Here is a 19240-nt window from a genome sequence, read left to right as displayed (position 1 = left end):
GTGCCCGCCGAAAGAAGAAGGAAAAGCTCTCGAAATCAAGATCGCTAGCGTACGCTACAATATTTACACAACTTTTGTTGAGGATATCAGCGTCATGCGCAGCAGAGAGAGAGAGAGGAGTATTCCTTCTTCAGCGATGGCTCCTCATTTTTGCTTAAAACCTAATACTAGAACACCCCATTTCGCGGAAACATAATTTCTTACCGCTCAGGTCCGCATGCTGAGACCGTGGAAATGGGGATCTCATTGATTTGTTACAGTATATACCTGTTTTGTAATCCATCCAATGTTTCGGAAACAAGGGATATGAAATTCGTTGACCTGAAATCTTTGACCAACTCATTTACACTCCTGCTCGACTTTGGAATGAGAGCCACCATGGTGTGCTTCCATGTGGACGAGCTTTTTTTTTTGGAACTTGTGGTAAGGTACACATGTAGGACAAATTTCTTTTAGTTCCTTTCCCAATAATATTTTTGTGTCTTCTACAGCATCATGGGCGTTTGTATGTTTAGCAGCTATTAATAGACCCGGTATATGTTTCTTCTGCTCATATTTTGTTCATTAAAAAGCCTAGAGTTTCCTGATGTATCGGATCTTTCATTTAGTAGCCTCTCTGGGGTCGCGGAAGTTTGCATACATACGGGTGTCGAGGATCTAAGCTGCCAGTCCTGATCCATATTTGCTTAGCGTGCTTTGTCTTTCGATGTGCATACCGTTTCTTATCTTCTCTAATGGAGGTCCTATACTCCTGAAAAACAATACTTCATTGACAGTTAAAAAAAACTTTTGCCGATTTTCGAGCTTAAGGCGCAAAAATTTCTATTACATGAAGGAAAAGTCTACTTTCCCTTCGTGATTGGATAAGTCCTTTTGTACGCCACCTAATTTTGAGATTTGTTTAAATTCTAAAGATTCTTCCTCTTTCAAACCCGTATAAATACCGCTCTAAAAATTTTGCTTATTCGTTAAGTTTTGAAAGAAAGAGAAGTTAGCAAGTAGATGAATTGGAAATCGTATGATTTAGTGTCAAAATTTATATGACTTCTTTTGTGAAAAACGATAGGACCTGAGGCCTTATTCTGTTGCTCGATTCGAATGGAAATGCTTTTCTAAAGCTGTCAAGTTACATACTATCCATGATACAAAAAAGAAGGTAGTTCCACTCAAAATTTTTTGACGTATTTGGGGATTTTGAAGTTTCATACTGTTTGTCGTTTTGCCAGAAGCGTTGCCATACCGTTACTCTTTAAGACGAAATTGTGGTTTTTCGAGATGGAAAATTTCCTTTAGGATGAAAACGTTATGGTCATCTGAGACAATAATAATATGCTTTAGCCCGATTTATGTGCATATATATCTTTTGAGAATACAGTAAAACATGCAATTTTATTGAAAAATCGTGGGTAATGGGTCATACATTGGTTAATGACTCATATCTTTATGGCAGCTTGACCCCTAGACAGAAAAAAAATACATGAAAAATCCTGTTGTTCTAGCATGGCCCTATTATCATGCCGCTACAGTGGATATTTCTAAAGGCATGCTGAGAAAAAGTGTACCTCCAAAGTCTGCACATCCATGTCAATGCTAAAAGGGCACAGAATGTGTATAGGCGGGGCTGCCCCAAGGTGACCCATGGTACAACGGGCAAAAACACTCTCATAACTAGTGGCTAACCTGCAGAGCTACAGGGTAATGTTCTCCCTAAAAAATGGTCTAACATTTCCCTCCTAAAGCGCAACGCTTGAATTATACAATAAATATATAAAAAAATAAAAAAAGGTGGACTTGTAGCCAATATAGCAAGAAATTGCGGCGTCGGTTTATAAGGACCTCCTTTGAGCAAGCAATTGACAAACGTGTATGTTTTGTCAAAATGTTCTGTGCAAACGTACGGACACTTAAGAAGGCTATCTTCCCTTGTTTTGCATACTTCGATCCATGTTTTTTCCACCAAAAAAATTTTCGGGAGCTCGAAAAACTTATTAAAAACGTTCTTTTCTAGGCTGATATTTCGTATTAAAATATTTCCAAGACATGGGGCTCATTTTTTGTCTTTTTTAGTTCAAATAACTATGAAAGTAATTTAGTCGTATTCTTTAATATGAAATTCATCAAAATTAGAAAAATTCGTAACATTTTTCAATCTGATAGCTTGTTTTTGGTGAAATTGTCATCGTCCCCGCAAAATTCAAGAGGCTAACGTCACGCTAAATGGAACTACCTCCATTTTTTGTATCATGCTATAAATTTCTTTCGAGTCGAGTTACATAACAAATCCCGTGAACAACTTCATAAGTCCCATGGTTCAATTATATGGTTGGCTCTTCTCTACAGCAACAACATACCTTTGTTCAGATGGTCCAAATCTGCGTGTTGGTGTGAGGCGAATGGAATGGCGAGAAAACATAAAACTTTGCAATTCTTGTGTGTTGTTGGAAAATAATGCGCTAAATTAGATCCATTTACTGGAAAAATAGCTGAAAGCGTTGTGAAACTATTTTTTTACAAAAAATTGATCACCACGGCAGTAAATTATTGACAATTTTACGTTTACCATCTCATTTTGACAGTCCCTATACCAATGAAATAAAAAAAAATAAAATCAGCTGATGATATGAGCCAACCATATAATTGAGCCATGATCATGGTGGAATAACCAGGCGAACTAAGCCGTCAATTGTCTCGCTCTAAATTCTTCTTTGTTCTGTCATTCGACTATCTAAAAATTTTTCACCAATGTTGTCCCAGAAAAGTGTTGCTTTTTGCATTTTTCAGGAGTAAAATATGCCACTTTTAGTACTTTTTTCACATAAACTATGAGATGAATATCGATGGACCTTTACTGGATTTAATTACAGAAATTCATCAGTTAGAGTATCTTTGGTGTTCTCTTCCACAAGTAAAGCCGTGCTAAACTAATACTTCCATATTTTTGATATCATTATATACTTTTGTTTAATTTGTTCCCAAAAAAAATTGAAAAGGGCAAATTATTTACATTCACGTCATATTCAACCAAGGATTTTCCCCTGTACAGTACTAGTAAAGACTTTCGAAGAATGTTTTGCTTATTCCTACAAGAACCACAAAATTATCGTATTATACCTTATTTTGAAAAAAAACTTCGGCTAAACAGTGGTATGCTAAATATACAAAAAATTGTAACTCACTGTTGCTGTTTAGCCCAAAAAATAAGAACAGTAAGATTAGAGGAATGTTACACTTAACGATTGTTATTTAGAAAATATGAATCCAGCTCGTTTCGGATCAGCATCTTATCGTTCTACGCCGACTACCGCTGGGCTAGTCTTTCCCCTGACATATTTTGGTAAATAATAACTTAAATAATAAAAAAATAAATAAATGTAAGGCGCGATAACCTCCGAAGAGATCTAAGGCCGAGCTTCTCTTCCAATTTGCGTCGTGCTCCTCTTGATTTTCCCTACAAATCGGCCGGACGGAACCTACATGTTTTATGCCGACTCCGAACGGCATCTGCAAGGCAGATGAGTTTTCACTGAGAGCTTTTCATGGCAGAAATACACCCGGAGTGCTTGCCAAACACTGCCGAGGGGCGACCCCGCTTAGAAAAATTTTCTTCTAATTGAAAAATCTTATTTCTAAAATTTTGATGTTGCTTTGCCCGGGAGTTGAACCCAGGGCATACGGTGTGATAGGCGGAGCACGCTACCATCACACCACGGTGTCCGCCATAATAAATAATATAATAACTTGGTAACATTAATAATACATCATGAATTCAACTGTTAAGAATTTTTGGGGGATCTTCTGATTAAGTTTGTTGTTATATATTAGAAGAGCATCTTTTTTAATTCCGACTCTCAACGAGAAATCAATAAAGCAGATGAATATGTCAATGAATTTTAAGGGAGGAAGCACATTTAAGACTATCACGATCACTTCCAAGTGTGACTGTAAAACTTTTCATCGAACCCGAAACCCATTTAAGTTCCAACACAGGCAGAAAAGTACAACTAAATAACTGACGTACATATGTATGTACTTTCTATGAATAACACATGTTTCTTTTATGTCCAGTTTTGCAATGAAAATTTCAACTACAGTTGAAATTGAGGTCAGTTAAAGTGGCCAAATTGAATTTTTTATTTTTATTCGATCCTAAGAGTAATGTTAACTCGCACTGGTCCTTTGTATTCCATTTTGCATTGGCGTTAGGTGGCACTGATATGCTGAAAACAGCAATTTCTGTAATGGCTTTCGTAGCAAGGTATTTATTTTTCTACTCCTATTTCTTCAAAGCGGGTAAAAATTTTACCCTCTTCTGCCCGTCGAAAATACATCACTACCGTTTCAGATAGCGTACATCTTCCGTCTTTTTTTATTTACTTCACCTGGTGATTCCACCATACCATGGCCATGATAAGTCCTGAATATTTTGTCAATTTTTTTCTGGTTTAAGGCAGCTCTCTAACTCTCAATTTATTTGACAAAACAGCATTGGGTTAATTTTGTTTGACAGCAAAACTTGTTAGAGATGTATGTATGTAATTTTCTTATATAGTTATTTTCATTTTCATCATAGTTGGGCACTGTGCTTTTGAATTAAATTTTCACTAAAACTAAATATTTATTAGTAAAAAAAAATATCGTCCACTATGTTTGCACTTCCTCTCAAATCTTTCTTGGTATTAAAATGTTCACGGCACTTAAAAATTTATTGCACTGTGTCCAACTATGAACTTGAGATGCTAAAAAAATTATTTTATTTTGTAGCACATTTTAAAATAAGACATCCGCATACATATACACAAACTAAAAAAGAAAATATCACATTAAGGGAGTTCAGAATTTTGTGTATTTGACGTTGGAAACGTTGCTATAGCAAATATAAGCTACGGATCGCATTTCTTTGCATTTTTTGTTTTGTTCTGACAGCTGATGATTCGCTATTCAGTATCGACAAACTTAGCTACGGCTTTTGGTGTTGCATATTTGCAACGACGTAGTAAAGGCATAACCGGGTATTTTGCTAGTGCACTGTAAAAAATATGCAATGCAATGATGCTACAACATTTACACACAATCCTGAATTCCCTTAATAAGAGAATAATCCCAACAATGCTAAGGGCCGATTTCTCCAACTCCAAGCAGTTTAGTCATTTTTTTTTTCTTTCACTTAAACCTAGGCTTTTACGTTATCAACTTGTTTTTGTCTTATCACAAATTCTCGCATAATTTACATTGTAAAGGAGAAATCGCACCAAAATCTACAAATAAAACTACAATTTCAACCACTTCAACAAATCTATTACATAACAAACATTTTTTAACCCCATACCAGACCTTACGGGGAAAGAGTAGCGAGGTATACAAATATGTCAAACTCTTCATTTACTTTTTTGCCAAACTAATTTTAATAATTCATAAATATAGCTAAACGGTCTTGCACATTTGTCTTGCATTTTTAGAGGCTGATCTATTTTTTAAGCAGAATTTCTGTGCATTTTGAAAAGAAAATTAATGAGAATGTTTACTTGTAAAGCAACTTCGTTTTTTGAAATATTTCTTTTTACCTAAGTTGGCTCGCATCCAATATGCATTTTGGAGCATAGCAAGCTATTTATTAATTCATAGTAAAGTTTTTACTTTAATTTTCACATAACAGTTTAAATCCTCTTAAAAAAATACTGTTTTTTTTTTTTTAATTTATTCAGCTTTAATCATACTTGCATTTGCGAATTGGCTATGGAATTGACATGCCACTAACATATAATAAACAAGTTAGGAAGGCTAAGTTCGAATGTAACCGAACATTACATACTCGGCTGCCAAAATACACCTTGCAAAACTTTTAAATTACCTTCTTTTAAAAGTGGGCGATACCAGGCCCATTGTCCAAAATTTTACACATTTTCATTTCTGCGTCATAAGGTCAACTCACTTACCAAGTTGCATCGCTTTATCCGTCTTTGGTAATGAATTATCGCACTTTTTCAGTTTTTCGAAATTTTCGATATCGAAAAAGTGGGCGTGGTTATAGTCCCATTTCGTTCATTTTAAATAGCGATCTGAGATGAGTGCCCAGGAACTTGCATACCAAATTTCATTAAGATACCTCAAAATTTACTCAAGTTATCGTGTTCACGGACAGACAGGCGGACGGACGGACATGGCTAAGTGAATTTCTTTTTTCGCCCAGATTATTTTGACATACAGAAGTCTATATCTATCCCAATTAGTTTATGATGTTACCAGGTACCGGTGTACGAACAAAATTAATATACTCTGTGAGCTCTGCGCAGGTGAGTATAAAAATGTAAATTTATTTCAGAATCAGTATATGAACGCGTAAATGTAATTGTAATTCTAATTGTTGGTGTTTTGGCAGTACTTTGCCCCATCCATTAGTTGCGACCACTCATAAATTGTCATCAATATCCTCTAACGAAAGGCCGAGGAAACTTGCAGTTTCAACAGGGCTGGACCAGAATGAGAGGGGTATTAAATGCGATGGTTCCACATTACAATTGAAAAGATGGTTGGAGTAGTGTGGGGACACGTTACAAGAAGGACACACATTTTGTGCAATGCCTAGCATAGAGCTCCGATGCGTTTTTGTTTTTAGTGGTCTTTTCCATCATACGGCTGAGTTTTGAGGTGCTGTATTTCCTCATTATACTTGCGAACATGATTTCTTAAGTCCCTGGGATGCGGGGCCTCTTCAGTAAGATGCCTGTTGGGATGCCCATGCTTCTGGGTATTCAGCAGCAACTGTTTGTTCAGTATTCCATTTCTCACCCCTATGGCGAGTACTCCCGTCTCAATGTGTAAAGGTGTTTTGAGGACATAAGAAGACAATCCGTAGCAATTCTGAGAGCGTTGTTTCTTTCAATGAGTATCCATTAGGCTCGACGACCATATCGGGGACGCGTAGCATACTAGCGGCCGGCCAATTGCTTTGTAAGTGGTAATGACTGTCTCTCTATCTTTACCCGAAATGCTGCCGGCAAGAGATTTGAAGATTTTATTACTACTCTGGATTGCAGGTACAATTGCGATTGCATACTCATCAGGATCTACCCTGTCCACTTGTACGGCTGGTCCTGATGCGATGCGAAGACTTCTCTCATAGGTGCTGTTGGCTGTACAGATGTTAGAACCTTACAGCGATTCTTTTCTGAAGTGTTTTTTGCCCACAGTTTGGTGCCGTACTGAAACGTGGATAGGGTTATGTCCATCAGCATTCTCCTTTTGCCTTCTGTTGGTCTCTCGATGTTTGCCATAAACCTTCTTAGATGCTTTCTCGGTCGTATGTTGACTTGGCGTATAGTCTGATAGTCGAGGGTCTAACCTTACTCCTAAATAGTGGACTTGCTTCCTTAATTTTATATTTCCAGAGAAGGTTTCAAGGCCAACTTCCAGTGGAAAATGCTTTTTTAACTGACTGGGATAGCTTCTAATGACGTGCTGTTAGTAGCAAGGGGTTGGGATTTGCTACTCTAAGAAGACCAGCATGTCTTTCCAACTCGCGCTGTTGAAAGCTTTTTTGACATCTAGGGCTGCAATGAGGACAGCTCAGCATTACCCCGCTATCCCGTATAACGCGTGGAAAGGCATTTTGCTGTTCTCAAGGCATGTTACAAGGATGACAGCCCCCAACGTGTGTCCAATTTACCAGCCGTGTCGAGCATGTATGGTGGTAAATTTAGGTCCTCTTTGCCTTTGCCAACCAACACAAGCAGCTGCTTTTTTCAAGAGTCTGGGAACAATTCGTCCTTAAGGCATGCTTAGTAAATATCCAGCATGACCTCTGGACTCATGTTTGCAATTTATTTAATGGCTGCTGTCAGTATATCATCTGGCTCAGGGGCCTTAGGGTTTTCAAGCTTCTTGCTGCAAGTTGTTACGCTGCTCAAGTAATTGGCAGAGGTTCTTCAAGTGTGCTTATGTCGACGTCACTAACCTCCGTTATTTCGAGTGTAGGTGCTTTTTATATTTTCCGTTACAACCGTATCTATCTTCGGTGCCGAGTTTCTGGCTCATATTCTATTAAGTACTATTTTGTAGTGCAGGCCACAAGAGTTTTATTGACATCTACTCGAATCTCCTTGCCTTAGTAATAGCGGTCTTTAGTTGCTTTTTCCTTTCTTGTACAACTTTAATTCGACAGTACCTTGTCCCAAGCGTCCTGCCCTTGTATACACTCGCCTTAAGGGTTGGACGTTTCGCCTTATCTTTTCTATTTCTAACGCTAATTTGCTGGCATTGGCATAGGCTTATTTGTAGGTTTAACATGCTCGTCTAAAGTCCTTAAGCACTGTCGTATGGCTCCCGATATACTTCCAGATGCCTTCGTGATATCCGCTATTGTTTCTTCGCAGCCTGGTCCAGTACTCATCTTCGTCATCCTTCTCCACTCAATGGATTTTGAATCTCCTGCTATGATTACTGCTTCGTCCATTTCTCGGGCCGAGTTCTCGATATAGTCAAGCTTTTGTCGGAACTCTAGTATACTTTCGCAGGGTGTCGGGTAGCAGCTTACCAGATAAATAAGCGAATTCGAGACACTTAATCGTATATTATTAATTGACATTTATTGTGGTTATTGATAAGTTTATACAAGAAAATAAAATAATCGAAAATACAATAAACACTCTTCCTTTATGAAGTGAAGCGCACATAACAGTACAAATTGAGTTACAGAAATACAGTTTCAAAAAATATACATAGTACATATTCAATGACGAAAAAATATATATTAGATGGTGGGAATAAAGTGCATATTTCAAGCTTAATCGTAATCATAGTCATCGTACACCGTCGCCCGATCGGGTGGAGCTGCCTCCTTCGAAATCACTGGCGGCACAGCAGTCGGAAGCTCAGCTGCTGGTAATGGCTGTTTCAGCTTGTCCAGCAAATTGCCAATATCAAATTTCACCGTGGGCACCGCAATACCTTCGGCCGCCTGCAGTCCGACCATTTGTGATGACAACGCATCGACATCTTGACGCGCTGCAAACAACAACTGATCATGTGCCGCTAATTGCAATTGCGCTGTTTGTGCACGTATCGCCGCCGAGGCGACTTCTTGTTGGGCATTTTGTAATGCCGCCGTCACACTACGCACATGATTTGCGGCCTCTTCGAGCTGTTGTTGCGCAGAATTAGCAACGGCTTGTGCTTTCTTAATTTCGATTGCTTCCAGTTGTACGCGCGCTTGTGCCACATACAAGTGTTGTACAAGTGAGTGTAAGGCGCGCGTCTTACCTTCCTGCTCTGAGATTCCAGGATAAACAGCATTCGTTGACAAATAAATATCGTCTAAGCTAGCATTACTCTTACCACCCGCACCATTTTTTACAGCGGTACAAGTGGTAGCTTCAATTGGGCGCGAATACGGATATGGTAATGACGTCGGTTTAGATGTTGTGCTTGTGGTTGTGGGCTCTTCGTCTACACAAGTTGTCTCCTCTTCTGTCGTGGTAGTAGTTTTCGATGTTGTGGTTTTACCTTGCTTTGTAGTTGTCTGAGGCACAGGTGATGTTGTTGGTGGCGGTGGTCGCAGCGGTGGAGGTATTTGTGATTGTGGGGGCGGTTGCGGCTGGGGCTGTGGCTGCTGCTGTTGCTGTGGCTGGGGCTGTGGCTGCTGTGGTTGCTGTGGTTGTTGTGGTTGTGCTGGTTGAGGCGGCTGTGTAGGCGGCGATGGTTGACCGGGTTGTTGTGGAGGTATTGGCTGTGCCGGATTGCCTGGTTGCATAGGCCTACCCGGTATAATGGCTATGCATGTAGTGGGTCCTGAACCAAGCGAACTATGTGCAGAGTGAGCTTCTGTATGATTTGGCGGTTCCGTCTCTAAAAATTAAATAAAAACCTGCATGATTTGAAAGCTTTGACCAAACATAGATATAGCATTTTCTCGCACCACACTCTGTTGTCGTTTCAGCAGAACGAGGTAAAATTACATAATCAGAGTCAGCTTCAGCATCGTTTGGTCTATAATCTGCATCAGCAAAATCGGCAGTCTGCATATAATCCATATCATCCTCCATATCGGGATCCAAATAATAATATTCGTCACTTCGAAACGGTATTGGAATTGTACTTGAAATATGCAAAATCACCACCAAAAGTACTGCAACAATTGCAATAACATATAATATACACAAAAGTGTGTTTTGGTATAAATAATTTGAACAAACTGAAACCAAAATTCATCTTACCAATCCATATGCAGCGCCTCAGTTGCATTGAAATGACATTTAGGGTTCTTTATGCTTTTGTTTTCACTCGTATTACGAATGCAAATTTCAAAACTGATCTGGTTAGAAAAACAATAAATAAACAAATGTGACGTGCAATTTCTAATTTGTCTCAAAAATTCAATGACAAAGTTTCGCATTTTTTTATAAATACGAATAACAAGAGTAAAATGGAAATTTGAATTTTGAAGTAGGGTATTCTCTATATCTAGAACCATAAAAAACTTTGTAAGTTTTCATTTAACGTGGCACTGATCGAGGAACCATGGCTCTCATTTGGAGGAAAGGTTTCTGGGCTCAGCGCGAGCGGATTTGGCGTTTTCTACGCCAAATCGGATGGGAGAGTTCGAACTGCAATAATGGTTAAAAAATAGCTACACTCAAATAGGCAGAACCTCGATCAGAAGAATAAGCAGTCATTTATACTGGCATTCTGCTCTAAGGCTCATACTGCCGAGGAACCACGGGGGAGTGCAAGGGACTAGTTGAAGGGGAAGGGCACAAAGGGGGTTGGTCATAGGCGCGGATGCAAATGCGCAAGAGGCGGGTCTCTATTTTGTTAAAGGGTATTATCTAAATAGACTTGACAGGGTGGACGGCCGGCACGAATTTTGTAATTGAAATATAAGTTACTTCCCTATAAGCTACAAGCTTGAAACTTGGAATATAGTTCAGAACCCGTTGACAATGCAATAATAAGGAAAAAAAACCTCGATAGTTGGCGCAAGGATCGAGATATTCAAAAAAATCGTATTTGTGGTCCACTTTTGTTCATATTTGGAACACATAATACATACAATAATGGAAAGCGACCTATAAAAAAATCACCGCTAGGTGGCGCAAGGATCGAGATATTCAAAAAATCGTAATTGTGGTCCGATTTAGTCCATATTTGGAACACATAATACATACAAGAATGGAAAGCGACATATGAAAAAAATCAACGCTAGGTGGCGCAAGGATCGAGATATTCAAAAAATCGTATTTGTGGTCCGATTTGGTCCATATTTGGAACAAATATTGCATACAGTCCGGTAGAAGTGACATCAAAATATTCTGGAGTTCGAGGAGGGACAAGCATACGTGGCGCAGAGTCGAGTAAAGCCTTTGGAAGGATTATGTATTGAGGACTTAGTTTGTAACAAATTATCAGGAAAGAGTTCTTGTAATAATGAATCACTAAATGAACTAAATAGAATGAGAAATAATAGGCAATTAAATTAGGGCGTTGATCAGACAATTAAATAAAAGCGTTGGACGCGTCAAATTCCTATTGATAGTCATATATAAGACCAACTGAACCTTAATAAGGTTATGCTTCGCCTCATATTTTTAGAAATTTCACGCGTCTAACGCTTTTATTTAATTGTCTGATCAAGGGAAAAGATTGATGAGGAGTGTGATGACTAGTACCTAGGACCTACCTAATTTTATTCTAGCTTTTAGTATTATTATTACTTCATTTAACTATTGTTTTCAATAAAACCGTTTAACTTAAATTTTTTTTTTACTTATTTTATTAAAAATGTGCAGATAGATAGCAAGAGTAGTGTCCCTAAATATACTGGTCCAACTTCCAGCAAAGTTCTTGATACCATATTTGGGTCCGAACCTGATATATCAAGGTACGATTGGAGAGTGCTTGATAGGCCATCCACGCTTATATCAGCTTCAACATCCCCCTAAATAGGATAGAGAAGGGAGGAATCTTTAGAAATCTTAAGTCAACGAACTGGTCCAAGTTCTAAAAATATGTAGGAACAAAACTGGAACAACCCAAAGAGATTGCCAATATAAAGGACTAGAGGAATCTAATGACTTTCCATCAAGGACGCTTATGACTGCGAATAACTAAAGAGATTCAGAAGAAAATAAAAGTTTCCATGGTGGAGGAATGGGCTGAGTCTTCATATAAAAGCGTTGAAAGAAATATGTTAGCTTGCAAAGGTTGTGGAAAACGAAGCGTGCAGGGACGAGTGTTGAGAAATGTTAGACCCTCAACAAGCGTGACATATCCAGGGTTAAGATAGAGTTATGGGAAAATGACTGCGTGAATATCTAGGGCTCCAGCGAAACAGAGCTATTTAGGAAAGACGAATAAATATAAGAAGGATTAATAAATAAAGAGGACGGAGAATGGTCACGTATTAGTGAAGAGATACATTTCCCACCGGGATATGATGAAGAAAATCCAGCAGAATGTACTTACGCTTGGATCATGTAGCACTACATAGGGGGTTATAAGCATAGATAAAGCCTTGGTATATAAGAAGTGTGCCTTAGGAGTCGTTTTCTTTAAATAAATAAATAACTAGGGGTTGTATTAGGCCACGAAATCAGTGGACGGGGGCTTGTCGCAGGGCGGGGTATTATCACAAGCGGCTCGACAAGGGAACCGTCAAACTTTCGCTGTACGCAGATGTCATAAGTGGAAAATGCCTTTCAACAATTAGCCATTGATGGATCGGGCGCTTTAGGGTATACATACCTGGGCATCTAATGTGGTGTTGGCCACCAACGGACAACACGGATATAGTCTTATTAACTAAAATCTATTAGGTCCCAAGTCCGACAAGGCCCAAGCTTGGAGGGTTGACCCTGCAAGAGGAACCACGTACAAAATATCTAGAAATCATTCTAGACAGTAAGTGGTCGTGGATGCTCAACAAGGAGGGCGCGAAGAAGGTCTCGACAGCACTGCTGGATCACTGTAGCATTTTTCAGGGGGAAGTAGCCGTTAACAAAGCAGTGGAAACACTGGAAGAAAATAGTTTATGCCGCAGCCGCGGCAGCCAATCCCCAATTAAGGCAATAATCTCGCATAGCCCAACATCTAAACGAGAGTCAGAGTGTATCCAATGCCCGGAAAGAATAGGGATATGGCGAAGCATACATCTACATATATTGGGTCCCAGAACAAATTCGAGGAGATAGGAATGAAAAAGCGGATGAACTAGCCACATGATCGACTAAGCAGGAAAGGCTGGACCCAAGCGCGGGATTATAAAGTGTCGAAAATCATGTGCAGATCTTATAACCTTAACTGTAGGTTTATGATGGCTATTCTGACTAGACACTGCCTTCTGACGTGACATGCTTTCAAATTATGCCTAGTCAGTGATATGTAGCAGATGTAGGAAGTGCGGGTTGGTGAGGACAACGATTGACCGTTTTGTGCTCCTGATCTGCGCTCGCTAGACTAAGACTTCAGCTATTAGAAGTAATGCAGCTATTACATATAGAAGCGGCAAGTAGCAAAGGTCCTAGGAAGTGTCTACATAGTATTCGCCAAGAGAACGAACTTATTTTTTAGGATAGGTCCTGGTTTTGATAGGGTTTTCTATTTGGTTAAACAAACTTCTTTCAAACTGAGTCAGTCTATGTGAAGTCCTCATGGACCGGCCAGCTCAACCTAACCTAACCCTATTAGGTAGTTAATGCTGCATGCATTTGTCCGTCGATTTGTGATTCAACCGAAGTGCAACAAGTTGTTGCAATGCTGCTAAGTGCTAAGGGAACTCAAGGGCACGAACGGAAGTTTAAGGGAATAATCTGCGTTTCCGGCAATATATTACAAACACAGACTCACTTCCGCTGCAAGAATCAATGTGAAATGGAAAGTTGAATCGTAAGTAAAAGCGTGTGAAAATTACTCTTAAATGAATGCAAACGTGTAAAATGTCTAGATATATATGTACATAATATGAAATATACATATAAGTACGTAGATAGATATATATGTACAGGTACATTTATATAAATGCACTTTACCCACTTACAAAGCGAGCTACAAAACAAGTGTATCAATTGCGGATGCTGTGCCTCGAGCTTTTTTGTTGCTCATTCATGTAGACGCGGATTTTAGCGAACATAAAAATCTTCGTTCGAACACAAGTGCATGCGCTACCCAGTGAATGAATTAACTGGTTGCAAAGTGAACTTGAAATGAAATAAGAAATTTTGATTCAGATTGAATAAAAGGGACAGTTGAATATGGCTGGATAGTGCACTGGGCTTCAGTTGAACAGAACGGTCTACTGTAATTCAGATAGTGCTGTTGAAAGGGAGGTACTTAGTTCATGGCCACCATAGCGCATCAAATAACAACAAAGCAAAAAAGACTGACCACAGTAAAGAATATTTCTTGCAAAGCTTAGAGTTGGAATTTCAGAGTCAACACAAAATACGATAAAGCCATAGAAACCGCTGCAATCACCGATCAGCCTGCTAAATATCTCGTATGAGGTTCTATCTACCGTACTCTGCGACTGAAGCCCGTAGTTAACAAACTGATTGGGCCTTATCAGGGTGATTTTAGACCTTGTAAATCTACTATCGACCAGAACTTCACGATGTGCCAGATCCTGGAGATGGATAGGATAGGATAGGTTAGGTGGTAGCTGCCCTGATAAGGATAGCTCACTTGGACAACACGAAGGTCCGTTGTGATACCACATACACCAAAAATAACGGTGACCTAGATCCAGCTACTTAGAGAATCGTTGGGTAGCAACGATAAAGCTCCGAATGATACCGATCTCAACTTTGGATATATCCTCGGGAGATCCAAGTGAGTCGCGACCGAAGTACTTTCGCCTAATTCTGGCAAAAGCTGGACAATCAAGCATAAAGTGATTTGGTGATTCCACCTCATCATCCTCCATACAGCTGCAGCAGGATGGAGTTTCCAGTATATTGAGACGTACCGCATGGATACCCATGGGACAGTGCCCTGTCAAAACCCCAATGACCATTGATAGGTGAGCCTTAGTGAACCCAATTATTTCAGCAGACCTCCTGCCATCCACTTTCGGCCAGAAAGATCTTGCTACCCTGCAAGACGTGGTATCCGCCCAACGTTTGCTGAGCTGATTCGAGGCCCAGCTATGGAGGAGCAATCCACAGGTGGCCAGCGGGATCCCGAAGTCCCTACAGCCATCTTCATCCGGTTCAGTTGTACCGATGCGGGCTAAGAGATCCGCTTGACAGTTACCCGGGATATCACTATGGCCCGGGACCCAGATAATCTTAATTGTAAAATAATTCGATGCAATCGCAAGCGAGGTCAGGCACTCCGAGACCACCCTCGATCGCACTGTAGTTGAGCTCAAGGCCTTGATAGCCGATTGGCTATCAGAGTAAATGTTAAATTCCCTAACCGTGGTAGCACTGGATAGCATTCCATCCACCGCATCCTTAATCGCAGCAATTTCCGCTTGGAATACACTGCAGTGATCAGCCAACTTAAACTTGCGGCTTAAATTTAGCTCTTGACAAAAGACCCCCCCACCAACCTTTCCATCCAGCTTTGACCCATCCGTGAACAAGTTAACCGGTCCCATGCCCCAGATAATTCCTCTTCCCCAATCCTCTCTCTCTGGAATAACTGGGGTGAAGGTTGTATAGGGAGCTGTTATCGGCATACAGTAGTCCGTTCTGTCCGGGATGAAGTCGAAACTGGTAAGAAGGCTAGAGTGTCCGCGGTCAGAAAGTCTATATCCCATATCACGAAGCCTGACCAACGACCTTGCCGCGGCCGCCTTTCCCGCAATATCTACTGGGTATATGTTCAGCATGACGTTCAGTGCCAAGGTAGGCGTTGTTCTGAGAGCGCCACTGATACCGATCAGCGCCGTCCGTTGCACTGACACTAACATTTTGGAGGTGCTCGCCGTGTCCAGTGCTTTCCACCAGACCAGCACCCCATATAGCAGAATCGGTTTGACCACCATCTCATAAAGCCAGTGTACTATTCTTGGCGAGAGTCCCCATCTCTTTCCGATAGCTCCTCTGCAGCAGTACAAGGCAATGGCGGCCTTCCTGGCCCGATCTTCCACATTGGGTCTCCAGGACAGTTTCTTGTCCAAAACAATCCCCAAATATTTAACCCTATCAGAAGGTACCAACGGTACCCCTCCAATCGAGGGAGTTCTGAAATCGGGCACCTTATATCTTCTTGTGAAAAGGACCAATTCCGTTTTTCCCGGGTTGACCGCCAATCCACATGATTCAGCCCACCTAGCCACAGTATCCAGGTAGCCCTGAAGAACATCGCGCAGGGCGCCCAGAAATTTGCCTCTGACTAGGATAGCGAGGTCATCTGCATAGGCAACCACCCGACAACCATTGGCTTCCAGCTCCACAAGAAGCTCGTTGACTACCACAACCCAGAGGAGAGGAGATAGGACACCCCCCTGTGGCGTGCCCCTGCACACCTTCCTCTTAATTATGGCCCCTCCCCACTCCGCTGCGACAATTCTGCCGCATAGAAGTTTGCTAATAAATTCAACCAGAGCCGCCTCGACTCCTAAACCCACCAGAGCTCTTTCGATTGACCCCGGTAAGACATTGTTAAAAGCTCCCTCGATGTCTAGAAAGGCACCCAGAGCATACTCTTTGTGTTCTAGGGACCCCTCTATTTGCTTTACAATCGAATGGAGAGCCGTTTCCGTCGATCTGCCCTTGCAGTACGCATGTTGTGAAGCCGACAGTAACCCCCGAGGTATCCTTTCCCGTAGGTACAGGTCAATCAACCGCTCAAACGTCTTAAGAAGAAACGACGAGAGACTGATTGGCCTGAAATCCTTAGGTGATACATGAGAGCTTCTGCCGGCCTTCGGAATGAAAATAACCCTAACCGTGTGCCAAGACTTCGGGATATAGTTAAGCCTGAGGCAGTTAGTATATATGATGGCCAACCAGCGGCAGGAAATCCCCAAAGACATTTGAAGCTGCGCAGGAATGATTCCATCCGGGCCCGGAGACTTATAGGGCTTGAACGACCCTATAGCCCAGGTTATCTGACTTTCCCGTATTGGAATGGCAGGCACTTCTGCATGGCCAACGACCGCCGACCATGCAGGCGAAGATCCCTGCGCAACTGGGACATCGGGAAAATGATTGTCCAGTAAAAGCCTTAGGGACTCCTCGCTACTCATCGACCAGTCCCCACCATCATCTCTCAGATACCCCAGAGGAGCGGGGTTCCTAGAGAGTATTTTTCTAAATCTCGCGGATTCATTGCAGCCTTCTACGTTTTCGCAGAAGCTTCGCCATGCATCTCGCTTGGCTATCCTTATTTCATATTTATAAATCCCCAGACTCACCTTATAGAGCTCCCAGTCCGAGGGTAATTTACTCCTCCTGGCTCTGTTGAAGAGCCGCCGACTGGACGCTCTTAGGTCGTCAAGAGAATCCAACCACCAGGGCGGCTTGCCCTTCCCCCTGTAAGTTTTCAATGGGCAGGACAGCTGAAAGGCGCTATTGCTTGCCGAGGTGAAGTTTTCCACCAGAACGTCTATCTCAGATTCGGACAGGCCCGAACTAATGATAGGCACCGCAGGCAGTAGCTCTCCCAGCTTCCTACAATACAAGTCCCAGTTAGTACTTTTAGGGTTCCTAAAAGATATTTTACCGGGACGTTCTTCGTTCACTGAGAACTGAATATATCGGTGATCAGAGAAGGAGTGCTCGTTGAGAACCCTCCATCCAGATATCCGACCTTCCAGTTCTCTACTAACCAGGGTGAGGTCCAGGACCTCCTCCCTTAACGCAGTAATAAAAGTCGGGTCATTCCCCCTATTACATATACAAAGTCCCTCATCTACAATAAAAGTAAATAAAGACTCACCTCTAGTGTTGGTATCCGAGCTTCCCCAAATGCTATGATGGGCATTTGCATCGGCACCGATGATCACGCCAACACCTCTCCGCCTTGCTTCAGCGGTGATTTCACCCAGTATCGCAGGTGGTGGTCCCACTACGTCCCCGTGGGGCATGTACGCTGAGACCACCCACATTTCATTACTTCCTCGCTCGAGGCAGACCGTGGTTACGTCAGCATTGCTGAAATTAGAGAGAATAAAAGCTTTAATCCCTTTTTTAACAAGCACACAGGATCTAGGCCTACTTGCCTCCCCATGCACCAAGGTGTTGAATTTTCCAGTCCTTAATCCAGAAATCTCACTGCCGTTACTACTCAGCCACGGCTCCTGGACAAGGACTATATCCACTCCGCCTTTTTCAAGGCAGAGCAACAAATTTGCGGAAGCCGCCTTAGAGTGCTGAAGATTGATTTGACGGATTTCCATCAAAAGCGCTCTTCTTCCGCACCCCATCCTTGGCGGATTCGTATTAGTATTGTCCTGGAGATGACTCACGATAAAAAAGTTGACACTCACCATCTTTTCGACGACTTCAAAGCAGCATTTGACAGCACCAAATGAATCTGCTATGTTTAGCTTTAAGTTACCTGCAAAGTTAATAAGGATATGCCAAATGACGTTGAGCAACACCACCAGCTCTATAAGGATTGGGAAGGACCTTTCCGAGTCTTTCGAAAACAAACAAGGCTACAGACAAGGCGACTCCCTTTCGTGCGAGTTCTATAATAAAATACTGGAGAAGATAATGCTAGCCGCAGAACTAAACCATGATAGTATTATCTTTTATAAGGTCGTGCAATTACTGGCTTATGCTAATGATGTTGATATTAATGACCCGAACAAACGTGCTGTGCGTTCTGTCTTCTCAGGATTAGATGAAGAAGCAGAAGAAGTGGGTCTTGCGGTAAATGAGGGCAGGACGAAGTACTTGCTGTCATTCAAGAAATAGTCGGCGCATTCGTTCCTAAATTCGAGACTGTGAACGATTTTGTCTACTAGAGAGACATAATTAACAGCAAAAACAATGTCAGCTTAGAAATCAAACAGAGAATAACTCTTGCCAGCAAGTTCTACTTTGGACTGAGTAGGCAATTATTTTTTAGTCCTCTCACGACGAACAAAAATACCGCTCAACAAGTCGCTCATCATACATGTGGTGTAGGAATCATGGACCGTATCGAAATAGAAGATCTCCGGAAGATTTATTGTCCTGTCCGTGGGGCCGAATGCGATTATCGAAGGAGATATAATGATGAGCTGAATGAGCTTTACGCAGATATGACTATAGTGCAGCGAAGAAAACTCAAAAGCTTCGCTGGCTAGGTCATG

The 19240-nt window shown here is 41.3% G+C and overlaps 2 protein-coding genes across 7 annotated transcripts in view; one reads left to right on the top strand and one right to left on the bottom strand.

The window, feature by feature from the left end:
• Positions 1-19240, top strand: part of Shab (Shaker cognate b) — a 397151-nt gene that overhangs the window by 340340 nt on the left and 37571 nt on the right. The window lies entirely within an intron of this gene.
• LOC137253010 (ras guanine nucleotide exchange factor P) lies at positions 8780-10236 on the bottom strand. The gene is made up of 3 exons (XM_067789223.1): positions 10209-10236; positions 9911-10120; positions 8780-9840 (listed from the first exon to the last, which is right to left on the bottom strand). Exons 1-3 carry the CDS (start codon positions 10234-10236, stop codon positions 8780-8782), a joined length of 1299 nt encoding a protein of 432 aa, XP_067645324.1.

The sequence above is a fragment of the Eurosta solidaginis genome, chromosome 5 (genome assembly GCF_040869045.1).
Source record: "Eurosta solidaginis isolate ZX-2024a chromosome 5, ASM4086904v1, whole genome shotgun sequence".
Lineage (NCBI taxonomy): Eukaryota > Metazoa > Arthropoda > Insecta > Diptera > Tephritidae > Eurosta > Eurosta solidaginis.
This window is presented reverse-complemented; position numbering and strand designations above follow the sequence as displayed.